The 22,117-nt window shown below is 46.5% G+C and overlaps 1 protein-coding gene across 1 annotated transcript; it reads left to right on the top strand.

The window, feature by feature from the left end:
• The first annotated feature begins 3,553 nt into the window (after positions 1-3,553).
• On the top strand, positions 3,554-15,258 carry GJB1 (gap junction protein beta 1). Its single transcript, XM_052663665.1, has 2 exons — positions 3,554-3,603; positions 14,388-15,258. Exon 2 carries the CDS (start codon positions 14,404-14,406, stop codon positions 15,256-15,258), a length of 855 nt encoding a protein of 284 aa, XP_052519625.1. The 5' UTR covers positions 3,554-3,603; positions 14,388-14,403.
• Positions 15,259-22,117: the final 6,859 nt, after the last annotated feature.

Below are 22,117 nucleotides of genomic sequence, written 5' to 3'. Positions count from 1 at the left end.
GTTAGGAACTATATCCCATATGTCAATATCCCGCAACTATATCCCACAACTAAGACCCAGTACAGTCAAATAATTTTTTAAAGTGTTATCCTAACAGAGGAGACACGTAAGTAAACAGACAATATGGTGGACTCCGATAAGTGCCATCACAGAGATATACAGCACAGAGGAGAAACTAAGAGAGAGAGAAAGTGGATGGAACAAAACCTTAACTTCTGAATTTAGCATAAAAGGCCACTGGCTACCTCTCTCTACTCCTCAGCCTTTGTATGTGAACAGCAGACCATCTGAGCAGAGTTTCAAGGAATGGAGAGTTGGCAAAGAAGTGGGGAAGAGGTATTATAGGCAGATTTTATCCTAAAGGCAATGAGGAACAATGGAGAACTTGAAGTAGAGGAGGGGTATGATCAGATATGTATTTTAGAAAGACCACTCTAAGGAAAGTTTGGAGAATGGATTGGAAGAGGTCAGGAATGGAGGAAGGGAGACAGGAAACTGGTTTACTAACCCAATTGTAAAATTATTATAGTCTATACTAGGGCAGTGGAAGTGGAATAGAAAGAAAAGGAGCTGAAAGATATGAGAAAGCAAAACCTACAGGGTTTAGTTATTTATCAAATACAGAGTTAAAGGAGGCTAAGCAAGGGGAGGAAGCTAGTACTGAGTCAGCAGATTCTTGGCTTGAGCTATTGGGTGGATATGAGACCATTCAATGGGATAAGGGAACACTGGAGGGGCAGCAGGTTTGGGAGCAGAAGAGATTAGATGAACATCATATACATGTTTGGAGACCAGGAGTGAGGTCTGGCCTGAAAATACAGATTTGAATCTATCTGTAGTTGAAGCCATGGGTTAGATGAGCCTACTCAGGGAGAGCCTGAAAAGTGACAGGAACAGAGGGACTAGAACTCTGAGGAACATCAACATTTAAGGGGCAGAGTAAAAGAAAAGCGTGGAGCAATCAAATAGACAAAAGTGAGACCCGAAGAGAAAAGTGTAAGAAAATACAAAACAGATTCTGTAGCCATTAAAAAAACACTTTAGAAAAATATTTAGACATCTTTGTTGTTGTTCAGTAGTTAAAGTGAAAGTGAAAGTTAAGTTGCTCAGTCATGTCCAGCTCTTTGGGACCCCATGGACTGAAGCCCACCAGGCTCCTCCGTCCATGGGATTCTCCAGGCAAGAATACTGGAGTGGGTTGCCATTTCCTTCTCCAGGGGATCTTCCCAACCCAGGGATCAAACCCAGGTCTCCCACATTAGAGGCAGACGCTTTAACCTCTTAGCCACCAGGGAAGGTTCAGTAGCTAAGTTGTGTTCAACTCTTTGTGACCCCATGGGCTGCAACACACCAGGCTCCCTTGTCCTTCACCATCTCCCAGAGCTTGCTCAAATTCATGTCCACTGAGTCAGTGATGCCACCCAACCATCTCATCCTCTGTTGTCCCCTTCCCCTTTTGCCTTCAATCTTTCCCAGGGTCTTTTCCAATGAGTTGGCTCTTCTCATCAGGTGGCCAAAGTTTTGGAGCTTCAGCTTCAACATCAGTCCTTCCAATGAATATTCAGGGTTGATTTAGGATTGACTGGTTTGATCTCCCTACAGTCCAAGGGACTCTCAAGAGTCTTCTCCAACACCACAATTCAAAAGCATCAATTCTTCAGCACCCAGCCTTCTTTATGGTCCAACTCTCACATTCATACATGACTACTGGAAAAACCATAGCTTTGACTAGACGGACCTTTGTTGGCAAAGTAATGTCTCTGCTTTTTAATAAGCTGTCTAGGTTTGTCATAACTTCCTTTCCAAAAGGCAAGCGACATCTTTAAATAGTCGTGATATAATAGCAAGTGAAAGAGGATATAGAACAATATGCACTGCTGAGAACAGATTGATGATTGCCAGAGGTGGGGGGTGGAAGGTGGGCAAAAGTGTGAAGGGAATCAAAGGGTACGTACTTGCAGTTACAAAATGAATAAGTCATGGGGATGTAATGAGCAGCATGGTAAGTGTAGAAACAATACTGTATTGTATATTTGAAAATTGTTAAGAGTAGATCTTACAAATTCTCATCACAAGAAAAAAATTCTGTGTGGTGATGGATGTTAACTAGAGTGACTGTAGTGATCATTCCACAATGTATACAAATACTGAATCATTATGCTGCACACCTAGAGTTAATATAATGTTATATGTCAATTATATCTCAATAAAAATAATATGTAGTATATGATGACAATTTTATAATAGTATAAGTATATATTTTCATTGAAAAATGACTGTAAGCTTTCACACCTTGTAGTAATGGTTATCTCTGGATGGTGATGCTACAGATTATTTTTATTATTATCCTATGAATTGTTTTGGTATTTTCCAGTTCTGCCAGATGAAGAAGGAACATACATTGCTTGTGTAACAGCAAACATAAAGATTAATATAAAAGGGAGGGACATCCCTGGAAGTCCAGTGGTTAAAACTATGTACTCCCAATACAGGAAGCACGGGTTTAATCCCTGGTTGGGGAACTAAGATCCCACATGCCACAGGATGAGGCTATATATTTATATATGGAAAAATCAAAGAAGAAAGTTTAGAGAAGGTGGGAGTGGTCAAGTGAATCCAACATCTCAGAGTCAGTAAGACTAGTTCTGAGGGATGTCCATTGGATTTAGTAACAAAGTGACCATGGTGAAAACTATTTCAATGGAGTAGGGAGCAGGTGCAGAAGCTGGGTTGGAGTGGAAGTGAAAAGTGAATACCAGATGAAGAAGTATAGATGGCAAGTATAGACATATCATTCAAAAAATGTGGTTAAGAAGGAAAACAGATAGGGTAGAAGCCCAGTCTCAGATAGATAACATTCAGTTTAAGATTTTCACACTACTACGTGTGGTGGCTTTGAGTGCCCTGAAGAGAGGTAAGTTATGATGGTTTTCTGATACTCAGATTTTCAGTATAAGGGGTACGGCATAGTATGGAATTGTAAGCAGGAGCCATCAGGAAATCAGCATCAGAAATTGCTCTTATGAGCTCAGAGACAAACTTAGCATCATTGGAACTGAGTGAAACACTCCAGTATTACATATGTGGCTACATAATTTAGAGTGTGGGTTAATACTTGGGAAAGAGCCCTTCCCAAAAGCCTGTGATAAGTATGAAATCATTGTGGAAGTTCTAGTGACTCATGTGATAACAGTCAGGGCTTCTTTATCAAGGTGTGCAGCTCAGTTTCATAGACAATGTTGTTCTCTAGGAATAATGCCAAACCTCAGTGCACGCTATGGCTCAACACATCCCCAACACTGTGAGGTGAAATGTCAAAAGTGAGAAAGAGCAGTTTATGTTTATTAAAGTACTAACACAGATTCAGCAATCAATAACTGCTTGACACTCTGAAAAGCGCCCTCATGCTGGCAAATCCAATGCCACTGAACACCCATTTCTTGGAAACAATAAAGTAGCTCAATTATCTTTGTCTTTTATAGGAGGAAAAAGCAACCAAATGAACCAAAATGGAATCAAAAAGCGATCAAAATTCATGATTTCAGGGATCTGAATGGGCCTAGGAATCAGCCCTTTAACTGTCAGCAGAGTCAGTTGGAGCAGGTAAAATAGGGGGGAAAATGTCTGGGTTTCCTACCTAGATAGCCTTTCATCCCTCCTATGAACAATACTTGTTAGCAGAAGCCTTTGCTTTCAGGATGTCATCAGCAGCCTGACACTCCCCTAGGTATTGACCTAGGAGTGCTGAGTGGTTCAAAGAAATAACAGGGGCAGTGGCTGTGATTGCTGAGACAGGGAGATTCTTAATAAGGCATTTGTGGTGTTATGGTTGGCAAACTTGGTTGACAGGGGGAAGGACAGAGGAGTCCAAAGATTAGACAGAAAGGATGAGCCTCAGGGCTTCTATTTAGGGTCTGATTTACATGTTTTATTTGGATTATCAGTTTGAGGGGGTGGGTGATGAACCAGTACATTTCTAATTGGGAGTCCTGGAAACAGATCCTATGAAAAAGAAGTTCCCTTTATATACAATATGAGTTCAATGATAGGTGTGTATATAAAGAAAGGAAACTGGAAAGTACTAAATTATTAACAGCTTAATGGGCAGGGTGTTAGCTCATCAGGTTGGACAATTAGCAGAACTAGCTAAATTCTTCTGTGTCCTTTTTGCTTCACCCTTCATACTTGACACGTGGCCCCCTTTTTTTTTTTTTTGGCTACAACCTGGACTCCTCTCTGATTCCTCACCCCTATCACACGACTTCTACCCTTGGGATTGGATGCAACCTGGGAATTTTCTCCCCCTGCTCTGCTGTACCTCAAAGCAGAATGATCAGGAAATGGACATCAAGCTGTAACATTAAGATAGGAGCCCAACAGTTCCGGTTTCTCATTATGCTTGTTTCACTTGGCTACCTGAAATGATGTGGAATTTCCTGGGGTCTTTTACAAGCATACTCTCCGTTGGTGCAGTGATCAGACATCAGTGAAATATAGGACCATTCCTAAACCCCAGGAGTTTGAGTCTTTTTAAAAAAGATTTATTCTTTTATATTTTGGCTGTGGTGGGCCTACATGCCAGCTTTCTCTAGTTGCAGCGAGCAGGAGGGCTATTGTTGCTGTGTGCACCTGGCTTCTCATTGTGATGACTTCTCTTGTTGCGGAGCACAGGCGCTAGGTGCGTGGGCTTCAGCAGTTCCAGTGTGTCGGCTCAGGAGTTGTGGCTTGCAGGCTTAGTTGCTCCGTGGCATTTGGGATCTTATGGCACCAGGGATCAAACTGGTGCCCCCTGCATTAGAAGGCAGATTCTTGACCACTGGACCATCAGGAAAGTCCAGGGTCTTAATAAAATACAAAAATGAGGGAGGCAGGGGCAAAAAGAATTTGAAACTGCAGGGAGTAGATATGGTGCTGCTTAATGCTCTTACTCCCAGGAAATCCGAAAGCTCCAAGAAGCACCACCTCACCTTTAGGTTTTACTGTTGGTAGAATGAGTGCACCATCCTGACAATATGGGGCTGGTTTAAGGATATTTCACACTTTTAGGTTTTTTTGAGCGGGAGAGCTGAAGCAATTTTGCTTTGTTCCCTGCTCCCAAACTGTCCTAAGAGCAAAGGGTATATGCTTAACGTCAAGTGAATTGGTGCACTATCTGCATCCAGTTCTTCAGAAATCCCCTTGGAAAAATACTGATAACTCTCCGTTTTTGATCTCTTCTAAGAATATGAATTCCTGAGGCACAAACTCATTCATACAATTACATCTTTTAAAAAGGATCTGTGGGGACTTCTCTGGTGGTCCAGTGACTAAGACTCCACACTCCCAATGTAGGGGGCTCAGGTTTGATCCCTGCTCAGGGAACTAGATCCTACATGCCACAATTAAGAGTTCACATGTCACAACCAAAAATCCCATAGGTGTCAATGAAAATCGAAAATCCTGCATGCTGCAACTAAGACCTGGTGCAGCCAAACAAAAAAGTAGATAGATAATTTAAAAATAAATAAAAAGGATTTGTGACAACCAAGAGCAATTATGAATACAGGACAACTTTCATCTTTCCCTAGCAGCCCTTACTGTAAACAGTTTGCATAACCTTCCACAGCCTGAGCTGGGGTGGGAACTTTTGAAATGTTCTGCAGATTTTCAGGGTTAGCCATTTCATTAATCCTATGGACCCATTTGGGAAGATCTTTTTGGCCTGTGTGTCTTAAGCAACATTTATATGGGAAGCTGTCTCCTTTGATTTCTGAGCCATACAGCAGTGCTGTCTCATTGATCAAAGCCATAGAAAATGCCACATTTTGTTTGGTAATGAGGCCCAGGGACAGGCTTGATGATGGACTCCACATGAGAGGCAGCGCTGCTGCAGACCATCCAGGGAAGCCTTCAGATCGCTGGGCTGAGGCAGCCGGCGCTGTTCCGGGATGTAATGAGCAGAGCTCCCACTGGCTTTCCGATTCTGTTTATGAGTTTAGAACCTCTGAACTCTGACGATGTTGCTGGAGAAATGTGCTCTGAAATAAAGTGATCAATTTCTTCCAGCAACTGTCCTGGTCCTGGGTGGGACAGAACAGGAAAGCCCTTGTTTGGGCTAATATCTGAGCCATGCTGGAGACAGCAGGCTTATGTTTAAGACCTCTTATCTTGTATATTTTAAGATCTAATAAAGATCTTCCTGAGTGAATCTGAGGAAGTAAACAGGCTGATGTAAAAAAAAATTTTTTTTAATATTCCCCCCAAACGTCCATTGTGAGAAGAAAGGCTGCTTAGGATTCAAGGCAGACGCTGATTTTAGCTGCTTACCAGGAGCAAATGGATTTACACTGCTTGCTGTAGTAGTTTTCCTCCTCTCCTCTCCATTTTCCTCCCCTCCCATGCTCTGTCCTCTCCCCTTTCCAGAAGATGTGTTCAAGCAGCAATAAACAGGCAGAGGACAAGTCAATTCTAGCAACAGTATTTTTTATACCACTACAAGCTACTCTAAAAGACTTCCTGTAGCCTAGAACTACAAGCACTTAGAGAAACCCTGCCAGAACTCTAAGAAACAATGAGTACACACTGATATTGACCTGTATTTTCCCTTCCTAGGAGCTCTGTTATAGGAGCTTTCTCTTCTGGTCAAACAGGTCTGCCCACCGTTCCCTAAACACATCTCACAGCTTCCTGTCACCTGGAATGCCTGGCCTCTCCATCTCCTTTATGATCTACATCCAACTCTGTCTCTTCCTATAATAAGTACCTTTTAATCCTACATCTGAATGCCTTCTGGCCCCTCGTATCTACACAGGTCATTCAGGACATAATCCCTTGTTGTAGGTACTTGGGCGTATACTTATCTCTCCAGCTAGTTTTGAACCTTCTAGAGTTAAGGACCAGTTCTCACTCAGATTCTCCATGGAACCCTGTAGAGCTCATCAGCTCTGATGCTGTGGTTAAACAGCCTCTGGCACAAGACTGCCTGGGTTCAAATCTTGCTTTGTCACTTGCTGGTTGAGTGACCTCACTCATGTCACTTAACTTCTGTATGCCTTAATTCCCCTGTAACATGGGAATATTAATAACACCTTCTGCAAACAGCTATTTTGAGGATCCAAGTAATACTTGCAAAATACTTTGAACACTGCCTTTCACCCATTAAGTACTCCAGAAATGCTAGTCCTCTTTATCCACTCCAACCTGTATGCTCAGCATGAACTGCCAAGTACCAAAGAATGGCATTCAGCCTGCCCTCATGGTGTCAAGCTTGGTTTTGCCTTATAAGTTTACCAGACACTCACTGAAGGAATTCCCTACCTGACTTTCAATAGCCTTCCTGCTCTGAGCCCTTTACCTGACTGCTGGTATCATCCACAGCCACCCAACACAGTCTTGCCTCCTTTCTGTCTCCCAGTCATGTCCCACTCATTCCTACCTTTGTACCTTTACTCAGTGTTCCTCTTCCCTGGAAAGCTAGCCCTACCCTTCCCCTTTCCAATTCCCACCCATCCTTCACTTTTCCACTCAAGCTTTACCTCCTCCAGGAAGCCTTCCCTGATTATCTCAGTTTATCTTCATCTTCCCCTTGTGGCTCAGCTGGTAAAGAATCTGCCTGCAATGTGGGAGACCTGGGTTTGATTCCTGGGTTGGGAAGATCCCCTGGAGAAGGGAAAGGCTACCCACTCCAGTATTCTGGACTGGAGAATTCCATAGACTGTATAGTCCATGGGGTCACAAAGAACGACTGAGCGACTTTCACTTCACTTCCCCTTCTTCCAACTCCCTCAGCAGTCTAAGTTAGAACCACATAACTGAACATACACTGACATTTTCCTGGCAACTTTTGAGTCATAGTCTCATTTCCTCAGGAAGCTGATAAATTCCTTAAGAATAGCTAGAATGTTTCCCCCTCTTTTTCCATCTGCCCCTGGCATGTAACCAGTACTGGGTGGGTACTCAACAGGTGTCCAGTAAAGACTTATCAATTGATGTACCTATATGCCCGGGTATGGCCAAGGGAAGCCGGGGTTCTGGCTCTCATCCTGGCAGTGAGCTCAGGCTGGAGTGAAGAGATGGCAGGGAACCAGTGAAGCTGACTTCAGTTATTTCTTCACTGCCATCCAGGCCACAGAATTAGCAGGGTCTTCAGGTAAACTGTCCTTCAAACTGGACTTATCTCTCAGTTAATGGTTGACATTCTTTGTTTACCTTAATGATTGCCAAGATCTGTTGCTGCGCACGGTACATTTTGTGGCTCAACTGCCTTGGCCCCGAAGGTAGAAGACAATTTGGAAGAGGTTTGGGGTTGTGGGATGGGACTGGAAACGCTTTGGTCCATTCCTAGCCACTTAGGGCATGGGCAATAAGCAGAGAGCCCAAGAGAACCCCGGTACTGCCATGTGGGGGAAGCCCTGCTGTCTCTCACTTTGGCCTCAAGGGGCCAGTAGTCATTGCCCATAGCTGTTTTTTCTCTCCCCATAGTCAGCATTTTCAAGGCTGGGAGCTGGAAGGGATGGCACCCAGTGCGGGAGCCCTCTCTGTAGCTCGTCCACACACCGGATCTACCTATGGCCAGTGGGTGAGGGAAGGCTGAAGGCTGAGGCCCAGGTCCAGTTCCGTCTCCCAGATTGGGCTAAACATGCATACATGGGTGACGAAGATGCCTCTCTTCCTCTGGGATGGGGCAGTAACTTCAGGCTATGTGATTTGTCTCTCCAAAGTTACTGGGAGTTCAGGGGATCAATCTTATTTAATGATTGTGTGAGGGAGGAGGTAGAGCTGGTTAATGTTTGTCTTGTTCCTCTTGGGCTGTGGGCCATATCTGGCTCCAGCCCTGGGCTCTTTGTCCCTCCCCTGGACTGGGCTGACAGTACCTAGTGACATAGTGCAGACACGCCTGCAGACATTCCCTGGGAAAGGGCAGCAGCAGCCAGGTGAGGAAGCTGCGGGCTGAGGGACGTGGGCCCAGGGGCTGGTGTGGCCCAGGAGGGCAGAAGTGGGGGTTGGGGAGAGGCTTGGGTCTTGCCTTCTCCTGGGCTCAGCATTCAGCCACTTAGATCCCTTCTGTGTTTCCCTCTGAGCTGGACTGAGGCACCTCCTACCCAGGTGCCAGGCTTGCTTAGTCTCTCTCTGTAGCCCCCAACTCATCCTTTTCCCAGGCTCAGTGTTGCTTCTGCTCTCACTCTTTTTTGCCCAGGCAAGAATCACCCTCATCCCCACAGGGTCAAATACCCAGAAAGACTGGAGGGGGCCCCCAGGCTCAGGGTGTCTTAAGTTTATATCTTTAAGACATTTCCTGCCACACAGGGTTAGGGTTCAGTGGGGGCCTCTGGGCACTGCCAGGTGCTGTTTTCCTTCCCTGATTAGAAGGCTAACCAGGCGTGCCACCAACATAGGGGCTGCGGGCGGATGAATACAGCACACTCAGTAGGCACAGAGGACCAGCCAGCCGGGCCAAGGTTTGGGAGCATGCATTTCCATTTTCTTGAGGGAGGCAGGGAGACTCAAGCTGAGCTTGGAGTAACTGACGACTGGGAGATCTGAAGGATGGGTAGTCCCCTAGTTGTTTGAAAGTTGTTCCAGCTGTTGGGAATGGCACAGCAGAATGCATGGACTTAGAAAATGAGATGAGGAGAGGAGAATAGAGACAAGATGGGTTTGAATGGAGAGAAGTATAGAGGAGGATGCAGCAGAGCAATGGGGAAGGGACCCCGGCTTTGATGAGGGGCCAGCATGAGCCCTAATCTGAGCTCCAGCACTGGCTTACCAGCTGTGTGATAAATTACACAGCTTCTTTGAGTCTCCATTGCCTTGTCTGTGAACTGAAGACAATAACTCACAGCTCACAGGTTGGTTGTGAGGATAAGAGTTAAGGAACAGACTACTCCTAGCACAGAATAGGTATTCCCTCAGTGGTGGCTGCTATAATAAGCCCAAGTAGAGAGCAACAGGAAGTCAGAGAGTTGATGGAGGAGTAAAAGGGTATAGTCGAAACAGTGAGGAAAGGAGCTGATATTACCAGGAGCTCTGTGGAAAGATCATGGCAGAGCGAGAGAAGGAGAAAACTGGAATGAGTTAGACTGGCCCTGACCCAAGCCTGGCCACAGGATACATGCGACAGTGTGGAGGGAACAGTGCTGTGACTGAGGTGCTGTGGGACCACAGGCTGGAGGCGGGGAAGGGAAGCGGCTGAAGAGGAAGAGGGATGGAGGGGTTTGGTCTTAGCCGCACCAAACTGATGAAGGCAGCTGGAAACTCAGAAGAAAATCTGAAAAAAAAGCCCCCTGTCCTTTCCTGCCAGAGGCTGCCTGTGAAATGGGGGAGGGAGTATGGAGTCTGAGGTTGAGTATAACCTCATTTAGCCAAGCCAGGCCCCTCTTTCCCAAACCAAAAAGATACAAGGATTTCCCATAGTTGGAAGGAGGGACAGGAAAGAGGTAGGAGCAGAAAGAGATAGACTTGAACGTGTGTGTGTATACATGCATACACACGCATGCAGGCACATGTACAAAGGAATGCTGAGAACAGTTTTTGAGTTCTGAGATCTAATTATCTCAGAATGCAGTGTCCTTAAAGGAAGAGAGGCTGCCAAGGTACAAATACTTTGAGGTCAGAGGAAAACAAATTTGAAATTTGACTCTACCATTTAGCAGAAGTGCAGTTGTCATTGAGGTAAGTTGTTTAACTTCTCTGAGCCTCACCTTCTCTGTCTGAGAAGTGGGTATAGGGACTAAGGACAATCTCCTGATTTTGACCTGTGCTTGAGTGCTTGGGCAAATCTGGATCTGAGGACAAGGCCAGAGCCAGACAGGGTCAGAGAAATCTTGTCTAATTAAACACAGGAGCCAAACATGCCTGGAGAAACACAGAGCATATCAACACCTGGACTTTAACCCAAAGTCACAAAAACAGTTTGGATTCCAAAATCAGGTGACTCCCATGAATGTTTTTGAAATGAAACCCTTGAGGTACTGATGTTGACATAGGGATCAGCTCTTTCCAAAGGGAGAGCAAAAATTGAGATATCAGTGCTCACACAAGGGTCCTTAGGGGCTCCAAAGGGAGCTCCTGGCTATGTCCCAGAGGGCTCAAGAAGATGGGAGGTGGAGAGCTATAAGAACCTAGAAACTCAGGGGTGGCCAGGCTGGCTGTGAGACATCCCTAAACGACAGAGAGAAGAGAACAGCTGAAGTTCACTTTGGGGTTTGAGGAAGCAGCCAGAGAAAGGTAAGGACAAGGAAACAGAACAAATCTGGAAGCAACTGAAAGCCCTGGGAAGGGAGGAGAGGAGAAGAGTTGTCAGTTATAGGAAAGAAGAGAAGGGCTAGAGGAGAATAAAAGTCAGACAAATCTTCAATCTCGCTGTTTCTTAAAAGCACTCAGAAAGAAAAATGATTGTATCTGAGGCAGCAAAGCTTCTGGGAAAAAACATGGGCTCTGGAGTCAGCTTGTGTTTGTGTGTGTGTCTGTGTGTGTGTGTGTGTGTGTCTGTCTGTGTGCGTGTCTGTGTGCATGTGCGTTAGTCGCTAAGTCGTGTCTGACTCTTTGTGACCCTGTGGGCTATAACCTGCCAGGCTCCTCTGCCCATGGGATTCTCCAGGCAAGAATTCTGGAGTGGGTTGCCGTTCCCTTCTCCAGGGGATCTTCCTGACCCAGGGATCAAACCTGCACCTCCTGCATCTCCTGAACTGCAGGCAGACTTTACCACTGAGCCACCAGGGAGTCAGCTTGATCTGGCTCAAAAATCCCAGCTCTGGCTTGTACTCACCACATGAACCTTGTGACACTGAGATAAGTCCCTTCACCTTTCTCTACCTCAGTTTCCTCATCTGTGACATGAGGGTTACAAATAACACCTACCTCTCAGGGTTGTTTTGAGGTTTACAGGAGATGGTGTGCAAGGGCCTGGCACAGAGCAGGGGCTTGGGAGATGGTTATTCTTAACAATATGCTCCTCCACCACCTATTTTGACTCTAACAGGTCTCATTGGATGAAGCATTTCTTTCCATTGTACCTCCTGTACCAGCTCTGTCTTCAAAATCCCAGGCTTGGGAGAAAGGGCACCTGTGTTCCTGCTTTTCCCGCACTGGTTTAGGCCCACAGCATGAACTGACTGAGGCTTTTTTTTTTTGTAAGCTGCATGAAGAAACCTTGTACAGACTATCCCTTTACCCCTTAGTTTCTTTCATTCCGCTCCCCCAACTTTTCCTGGGCTTCCCTGGTGGCTCAGTGGTAAAGAATCCGGCTGCCAATGCAGGAGATGCAAGAGACCCGGGTTCAATTTGTAGGTTGGGATGATCCCCTGAGAAGAAAATGGCAACCTGCTCCAGTATTCTTGCCTGGAAAAACCCATGGACAGAGAAACCCAGCCCGTGGCTGGCGATAGTCCATGGGGTCACAAAAGAGTCCATCATGACTTAATGACTAAATAACAACAAATTTTTCTAGCTACTAATACCCTCTCCCTTCCCCCTACAACAGAGAGGACCACCCAGAACTTGCCACAAAGTTCAGGCCTTGTGTTCTCACAGCCAGTTTCTGGCTTGCAGCATGATCTCCTTGCAACTTAATGGCAGACAAGGTGGGAGGTAGAAGGAAGCCTTCTCCCCTTGCCTAAGAGACAGAGGGGAATTTCTTCCCTAGAGCAACTGGCAAGCTCAGGAAACCAGGAGTTAAAATGTATACTTGACCCGGGGCCAGGGCAGCAACGGAATGGTCTGTTCTATTTCAGACAGACACTATAGGTCAACAGCAGCATTGGGAAGAAATAAAGAGGGATATTGGGTTTGGCAAACCACTTAGTTCTCCCCAAGTCACATTGTTTTCTCTTCCTGATAAGGTTTTACTTCCCTTGATCACCAACCATGAAACTGGAGCTGGGCTAAGAACTTTTACAGGTTGCTTCATTGAACCTCACAATAACACTGGGTATGAACCTCATTTATAGATGCGCACACAGACTCAGAGGTTTGGTAACTTACCCCAAAGTCATAGTAGATAAAAAACAAAAACCCCAAAGCTAGGTGGCTCTTATCTTTTCCATCTCCTAAACTTCTTCTGTTTGCTTGGTTAACTTTTGCTTTTTCCTTCTGGCTTGTCTTCACTTGGCCATCCTCTGTACCGGCTCAAGGAGAGATGGTCAGGCTTTGCTCTGTGATTTGGGGATAGGACTGCACTCACAGGTTAGCGACTTCCTTGTTTCTTGTGTTTTTATGGGTAGCCTTTGCTTCTGTTGCTGCTGTTGTCATCATTAACAGCTAGCCTACACTTCAGGGAACGCCATCTGCAAAAGCACAAAGACTGTACCGAGCAAAGAGCTTAGAATTCTGCTTCAGACACTTTTGTGTTTCATCCTACTCAGACACTTCAGCTGTGTGACCTTAAGTGAGTTACTTAACCTATCTGAGCTTCAGCTTCCTCAGCTCGAAAGACTGGGGTCCTTAGAGGCTTGCTAAGTGGGTCAAAAGAAAGAATGTATGGGAAAATACTTAGCACAGTTCCTAGCTTGATAAAAGTGAGCTCCTTTTCCTAACCTCAGGCTCACCCATATCTTGGAGGGGATTTAAGCCAGGAAAAATCCTGCTGAATCTAAGTTTCTAGTAGAGTCATGGGAGAGTGCCTTAGGCCAGAGGCTTCTGGTTCCCCTGGGTCCCATCTTACATGCACCTGTCCTTGTTCCATCTTCCTCCCCACTGTGGCCATTCTTCTGGTGGGGCTATGGGGTGGGTGCGGCGATGGACCGGGCGGGCACTGAACAGGTGGGTGCAGGCTGGGTGTCCGGCGCTGGGACACAAGTGCTCTGTGTGTAGGGTGGGCGGAAGTCAGGGCGTTTGATCTGAATTCTAAAGGGCGTTGTTCAGAGCCCCACAAAGGTCCCATTGTGCAGACACTGGGTATAAAGCAGCATATGACTCCCCAGCACCGGGCGGTGATGAATTGGGACGCAGGCGCGAACCCAGGGACCACTCCCCCTGCATAGACATGAGACCATAGGGGACCTGTCTGGGTGGCCTCAGGGATAGGCGCTCCCCAAGGTAACGGGGCTTTGTTGGGTTTAGCCCAGGTCCAGACTTAAGGAACTGGGGGAGGGGAAGCTAAAGAGGATGGCTGATGGCAGAACAAGATGGGCCTGGCAGGGAAGGGCAGGAGAGGAGAGAATGTTGGATGAAGGTGGAGAAGAGAGATGGGGCTCAGGGAGGTCAAGTCATCAAGTGAATGAGTGAGGAGGAAAAGAAAGAGAAGGAGAGGCTGGCAAGGGAGAGGGGGTGGTGAGGAAAGCTATGACTCTCCTTCTTCCTTTCTTGTCACTGGCTCTTGGGAGGGTTGGGGGAGGTGTCAGGCAGTGTTATGGAGCCTGGCTTTCCACCCTAGCTTTCTGACAGCTTGTGCTGTGGCTCATGTTTTGCAGGTGTGAATGAAGCAGGATGAACTGGACGGGTTTGTACACCTTGCTCAGTGGCGTGAATCGGCATTCTACTGCCATTGGCCGAGTATGGCTCTCTGTCATCTTCATCTTCAGAATCATGGTGCTGGTGGTGGCTGCCGAGAGCGTGTGGGGTGATGAGAAGTCTTCCTTCATCTGCAACACCCTCCAGCCTGGCTGCAATAGTGTCTGCTACGACCACTTTTTCCCCATTTCCCACGTGCGTCTGTGGTCTCTGCAGCTCATCTTGGTGTCCACCCCAGCTCTCCTCGTGGCCATGCACGTGGCACACCAGCAGCACATTGAAAAGAAAATGCTTCGACTTGAGGGCCACGGCGACCCCCTGCACCTGGAGGAGGTGAAGAGGCACAAGGTCCACATCTCAGGGACACTGTGGTGGACCTATGTGATCAGCGTGGTCTTCCGGCTGCTGTTCGAGGCCGCTTTCATGTATGTCTTTTATCTGCTCTATCCTGGCTACGCCATGGTGCGGCTGGTCAAGTGTGATGCCTACCCCTGCCCCAACACAGTGGACTGCTTCGTGTCCCGCCCCACGGAGAAAACCATCTTCACGGTCTTCATGCTGGCCGCCTCAGGCATCTGCATCATCCTCAATGTGGCCGAGGTGGTGTACCTCATCTTCCGGGCCTGTGCCCGCCGAGCCCAGCGCCGCTCCAATCCACCCTCCCGCAAGGGCTCGGGGGGCTTCGGCCATCGCCTCTCACCTGAATACAAGCAGAATGAGATCAACAAGCTGCTGAGTGAGCAGGACGGCTCCCTGAAAGACATACTGCGCCGCAGTCCTGGCACCGGGGCTGGGCTGGCCGAGAAGAGTGACCGCTGCTCGGCCTGCTGATGCCACAGACCAGGCAACCTCCCATCCTGCCCCCCACCCCTGTCCTGCCCCAGGCCTGCCCCTCCTTCTCCCCTGCCAGCGCGCAGGCCTCTACCTGCTAGAGGTTGCTCCATCAAAACTTTCCTTCCCTCCCTACTTCTCTTCCTCCTCAGGGCCTTCTGCCTCAGGGCCTGAAGGTGTGGGGAGCTGGAGGCCACCCACGCCAGCACTCAAGGCTATTGGGGGCGCAGGCAGCTCTCGTTGCCTGCACCCCTTCCTCTTCCCTCTCCCTCTCCCTGGGACCACTGGGGACCAGAGGTGGGATGCTCTGACAACATCTCCAATTATGAAACTAATCTTAACCCCGTGCTGTCAGATACCCTATTTCTGGAGTCACATCGGTGGGGAGGGATGTGGGCAAGTGGAGTGGAGGGAGGGTGCTGTGGACGTGTGGGTGGGGAAGGGAGGGTAGCAAACGAAAGAAAAGGAGGAACAGTGCTTGCCGGCCCTGAGGAAAAGGAGGACATGTCTGGGGTGGAGGAGCTAGGGAGGGAGAAGCAGGCAGATAAGTTGGAGTGGGGGTTGGTCAGGGTTGCCTTTGCCTCTAGTCCTCAAGGCCTCTCTCTGCCTGAAATGTTACACATTAAACAGGATTTTACAGTAAACGAAGAGGTGGCTTGTGTGTTTGTGAAGTTCTTTCTCCTGCAATCTCTGACCACCCCCTGGATGAGCTGGCCTTGGCTTTTTGCTGATCAAGAAAGAAATGGGAAAAGAAAGAGAGCAATTTGAGTAGCTGAAACTGCCAAGGAGGGACTGCCGCATATACCCCACTATCCCACCGGCCAGGCACAACCAGGCCCAGAGCCATTCTCTCCTGTGTTTTGTTTGGTATGGGTTCTTTTGCCCCCATTTTAAAATAACAGCTTTATTGGACTCTAATTCACTCATCCCTTTCTCTGATTGATTTTTTTCATCCATTTTAAGTATGTAGTTTATTGAGTTTGGGTAATTTTGTGCAGTCTTGTAAACATGACCACAATCTATTATAAAACATCTACATGCCCTCAAAAAGTTTCCTTGGGCCCCTTCCTCTGATTTTAAAAAGATTAAAATGACAACTCCCTCTGGAGAGACAGGAAGTGATGGAGAAAGTTCACAAGTCTGAGAGAGTAGCATACATCTCCTTGGCGAGGCCCGTCCCCTGCACTCCTGGGAGGAAATATGGCCTGTCCTCCCTCAAAACTCAGCCTTCACTGCCTATGGATGGTCTCCAAGCCACCCACTGGATTGCACAGTGACTCTGACCCCTTTTCTCAGATGTAGCCCTAATTCTACCCTTCTCCCCAGTTTCCTTCCCTCAGGAATCAATGCCTCCCACCACAGAGATGTCTCTAACACAGGTTAAGTATTTCACAGCAGCAGTTTCCTCAGCATCACTCACCCAAGCAGCAGGTACCTCCCCTCTTTCCCTGGGCTGTGGTGGGAAGAGCCCCAGGCTGGCACTTGATAAAGCTGGGTTCGAGTCTTGGTTCTGTCACTTAGTAGCAAGGTATTCCCTTCTGCAAGCTTCAGCTTTCTCATGAGCAAACAAGGGCTGGCCCAGAACCTTTCTAAGCTTCCTTTGACACTCTGGGCTCCATGGATTCCCCAAAGCCTCCCCCAGGCTCATGAGGGCTCCCTGTTGCAGAGTCACTGCCCTTACCAATGGCCCCTAGGAATAAAAGTTTCCCCCACAGTGGGTTTCTCCCTTCAGCTTCCCTATCTCTTAACAGAAAAAATTATTTGCTACTCCCTTTCAGAGAATGCTGACTCCCTGTGGGAAGTATGTCAGAAAGGAATAGAAAATCAGGCCTAATCTTATCAGAATTGTTCTCTAGAAACAGTCTTTTTCCTTCAGACAGAAACCCTGGGAGGGTTCCTCATTCAAGGAGGTTTCTCCTTTAGAGAAGAAAGGAGTGCACAAATATTCCTTTCCCACACACTCTGCAATCGTGAAAGAGAGTTTCCTCCTCTCTTAAAAGAGAGACATTTCTTTCCTGTGAGAAATCTCCTTCCTTAGTAAACTGACAGCTACTGTCAGAGGAGAGGTCCCCATCCCCTCACGGTGAGTGGAGATTTCTGTTCTTATTGAAATACATTCTCCCTCCCTCCACAACACAGCACAGCAAACAACAGCACCTCTTTTTTGTCCAAAAGACCAAAGAAAGTTTTTCTTTTTAGAATTCCATCCTGGTTCAACAAAGGAACTTCATACTCTTCCCACGTTGAGAAATGTTAAATCTATCACCTCAGAAATCTGGTTTCTCTTCAGATTCTAAAGGGGTTCCATCTCCAGATCAAGACTTTGCTCTCCAGGGGGCAGTGGTGGGACAATAAAGCTACTGGGCTGGGTGTTCAGACAAAAGGACACTTCCTCTTGTGTGTTGTGAAACAGGTGCATGCATGTGTGCTCAGCTGCTCAGTTGTGTCTGACTCTTTGTGACCCCACGGACTGTAGCCTGCCAGGCTCTTCTACCCATAGGATTTTCCTGGCAAGAATACTGGAGTGGGTTGCCATTTCTTCCTCTAGGGGATCTTCCCGACCCAGGAATCAAACCCACATCTTGTGCACTGGCAGGTGGATTCTTTACCACTGAGTACCTGGGAAGGTGGGAGCAGGCCAAAGGAAGTTTGAGGGGAGCTAGTGTACATAATATATATAGCAAAGAGGGAGGCGGGTACAGCAGGCTAACCCTAGGACTGCCTTTTTTATTTGAGGTTATGTCACAAACATGTAAGGGTTTCTTATACAGGAGGCAAGTGGAGCTTAGTACTTGCCACACAGAAGACACCCAGTAGAGCAACTGTAGTAGTGAAGATGGCAATGAAATTAGGAAACCTACTTCTAGCCCCTGGAAACTTCATACTTATCCTCTCTGAGTCTCAGCTTCCTCATCTGAAATAGAAGGCTCTCTACCTCTTTCACAGAGCTTTTGTGAGACTCAAACAAGGTATGTTCAAAAGCTGGTTATACACTGTAAAAGTAAAGGATGATAGTATCATCACCACTGAGACCACAGCCTTAGGGCATGCTAGAACTCGATGAACCAGGAAGGAGTGAGGCTGGTTCAGCCAGGTTGGAGCTAGTGGAAGGAACTTGGCAATGTAGGGTTGCCCCAGGAAATGGACAGCAGTCTAAACAGCAAAGTCCAGGAGATGTCACAAACTTCTTTTGAGCATGATCCATTTAAGGGTAAATATTCAAGGGGTGTGATCTGAGGGTAGAAAAGGCTTGGTAACAAGCTTCTGGCATTCTCTCTCATGGTACTAGTACTTCTTAGAGACATTTCTGGTCTTTTTAGAGCATCTGTGTGTGCAGAGATACCAGGAGCTGGGGGCAAAGGAACAGAGTCAGCTTCTGGATGAAGGGACTGGTTGAACTAGGATAGTAGTCAAGGCCCCAGCCAGCTGAGTTGGGATTTCAAAGCAGGCTGCAGTCTCCATAGAGAATTGGCATGGCAACCATGAACTGATTCAGATGCCCAATCAGATAGCCTGCGTGCACACAGTGGTGGCTAGAGGGGAATGCTTGCTCCATTTACTGATTCCAAAATACTTAAATTCCAGACCTGACCTGTGAGAGAGAAGGGGCTATAAAAGCCCACCAAGCTAGGCTCCCTTTGATTCCTGGACTAGGCCAGTCTGAACCTGTCAGGTGGGGAAAGAATTGGGGCACTTTAGGGAGGGAGAATAAAGCGGGCAGAAACCATACAGATATCTGAAAGGGTATGGTGTTGTCTTCAGAGTTAGAGAAACAATCTGCTATTAAGGATTTGAGGAGGGAAATGGCTAGAGGGGAGGTAGGACAGATAAACTGTGACCTGTTAATAATGGGCCTTGTACGTCACTATAAGGCATTAAGACTGTTCTATAGTTGAGTTTTGAGTAGGGGAGTGCCACCTTCAGATTTGCAGTGTGGGAGCTCACTCTGGCAGCTGCAGAGACAGTGGATTGGTAGTTGGAAAAATGAGGGGAAGAATGACTGGCAATGGGACTGTAGCAATAGCCCAAGTGGGGCCTGTGGGACTTGGACAACGGCAGGAGGAGTAAGAGGACACAAATGTAAGAGACTCTTTGGATGCAGGATTGATGCCAGGACTTGATGTCTGAGTATGGCAAGACTGAGGAGCCAAAGATCATTTGGAGATTTCCTCCCCCTTCCTTGACTGGCAGACTCCTAAAATCATTGAAGACTCAGCTCAAAGGTCAGTTCCTATATGAAAACTTCAACTCTCTTCTCCTTGCCCCCTCCCCCCAACCCCTCAGAAAGAACAAGTCCTCCCCCCATTCTGAATTCCTACAGGATATTGTAGTACTATGTGTTGATTAGAGTTCTTATCAAACTGTGTGGTAATTACTTGCATAATCTTAGCACACAGTAAGTGCTTAGTCTGTTGAATTAAGGGCAGTAGGAAAGAGGATATAGGCGTGTGCAAAGGCTCAGGGTCTTGAAAGAGAGGAGTGTGTCCTAGAGCAAAGAATGCCTGGGATGGGGCTCAGGGTATGATAGGAAATAAGACTGGCAATTCAGGCTGGGGCCAGGCCATGAAAGGTCTCATATGCTATGTGTAGAAATTTAGACAGGAGTTTGAACTCTCAACCATCACAGGTAGGTATGCTTCTTTTTTAAAAGTTAGGTCCCTACTAGCGTGCATGCATGCTAAGTTGCTTCAGTTGTGTCCAACTCTTTGCAACCTTAAGGACTATAGCCCACCAGGCTCCTCTGTCCATGGGATTCTCCAGGCAAGAATACTGGAGTGGGTGGCCATACCCTCCTCCAGGGGATCTTCCTGACCCAGGGATCAAGCCCATGTCTCTTATATCTCCTGCATTGGCAGGTGGATTCTTCACCACTATGCCACCTGGGAAGCCCAGGCTCCTACTAGACTTGTAGGCAATTCTGTACTCATCATGGTAGGCAGACGAGATACTGAGGAGATTAAGGTCAGGGCAGACCTTGAACAACTTGATACATTAAGGTTGACAGAGAACTATGGAAGAAAGGGCAGAGTGATTTGACAGTGGACTTCAAAGAGAAAGGGTAATTTATTCAGGATGGTGAACAACTGTTCTCCATGTCAACTGAAGACCCTCTGAAAAGTCAGTACAGCATAGTGACCTTTGCCAAGTTGTTTGACCACTCTACTCTATGCCTCAGTTTCCTCTTCTGTAAAATAGAGATAATAATAGTACATCTGTCACAGGGCTGCAGTGAGGATCAAATGCACTCACTACATAAAAGACACTTAGAATAGTACCTAGTTGATAGTAAGTTCTATGCAAGTGTGTTTTTATTTCCTCCCACCATCTTTGCCATCCTCCAAAGATTCACCAAGAAAAAGAAATGCAAAAAGGCAAAATGGTTGTCTGAGGAGGACTTACAAATATCTGTGAAAAGAAGAGAAGCGACAGGCAAAGGAGAAAAGAAAAGATATATCCATTTGAATGCAGAGTTCCAAAGAATAGCAAGGAGAGATAAGAAAGCCTTCTTCAGCGATCAATGCAAAGAAATAGAGGAAAACAATAGAGTGGGAAAGACTAGAGATCTCTTCGAGAAAATTAGAGATACCAAGGGAACATTTCATGCAAAGATGGGCTCGATAAAGGACAGAAATGGTAAGGACCTAAGAGAAGTGGAAGATATTAAGAAGAGGTGGCAAGAATACACAGAACTATACAAAAAAGATCTTCACGACCCAGATAATCACGATGGTGTGATCACTCACCTAGAGCCAGACATCCTGGAGTGCGAAGTCAAGTGGGCCTTAGGAAGCATGTCTATGAACAAAGCTAGTGGAGGTGATGGAATTCCAGTGGAGCTATTTCAAATCTTAAAAGATGATGCTATGAAAGTGCTGCACTCAATATGCCAGCAAATTTGGAAAACTCAGCTGTGGCCACAGGACTGGAAAAGGTCAGTTTTCATCCCAATCCCAAAGAAAGGCAATGCCAAAGAATGCTCAAACTACCACACAACTGCACTCATCTCACACGATAGCAAAGTAATGCTCAAAATTCTCCAAGCCAGGCTTCAACAGTATATGAACTGTGAACTTGCAGATGTTCAAGCTGGTTTTAGAAAAGGCAGAGGAACCAGAGATCAAATTTCCAACATCTGTTGGATCATCAAAAGAGCAAGAGAGTTCCAGAAAAGCATCTACTTCTGCTTTATTGACTATGCCAAAGCCTTTGACTGTGTGGATCACAACAAAATGTGGAAAATTCTTAAAGAGATGGGAATACCAGATCACCTGACCTGCTTCTTGAGAAATCTGTATGCAGGTCAGGAAGCAACAGCTAGAACTGGACATGGAACAACAAACTGGTTTCAAATTGGGAAAGGAGTACGTCAAGGCTGTATATTGTCACCCTGCTTATTTAACTTATATGCAGAGTATATCATGAGAAATGCTGGGCTGGAGGAAGCACAAGCTAGAATCAAGATTGCCGGGAGAAACATCAATAACCTCAGATATGCAGATGACACCACCCTTATGGCAGAAAGCAAAGAAGAACTAAAGAGCCTCTTGATGAAAGTGAAAAAGGAGAGTGAAAAAGTTGGCTTAAAACTCAACATTCAGAAAACGAAGATCATGGCATCTGGTCCCATCATTTCATGGGAAATAGATGGGGAAACAGTGGAAGCAGTGGCTGACTTTATTTTTGGGGGCTCCAAAATTACTTCAGATGGTGACTGCAGCCATGAAATTAAAAGACCTTTGCTCCTTGGAAGAAAAGTTATGACCAACCTAGACAGCATATTAAAAAGCAGAGACATTACTTTGCCAACAAAGGTCCATCTAGTCAAAGCTATGGTTTTTCTAGTAGTCATGTATGGATG

The sequence above is a fragment of the Budorcas taxicolor genome, chromosome X (assembly GCF_023091745.1).
Source record: "Budorcas taxicolor isolate Tak-1 chromosome X, Takin1.1, whole genome shotgun sequence".
Taxonomy (NCBI): domain Eukaryota; kingdom Metazoa; phylum Chordata; class Mammalia; order Artiodactyla; family Bovidae; genus Budorcas; species Budorcas taxicolor.
The sequence above is the reverse complement of the archived record's forward strand: the minus strand, read 5'-3'. Positions and strand labels throughout refer to the sequence as shown.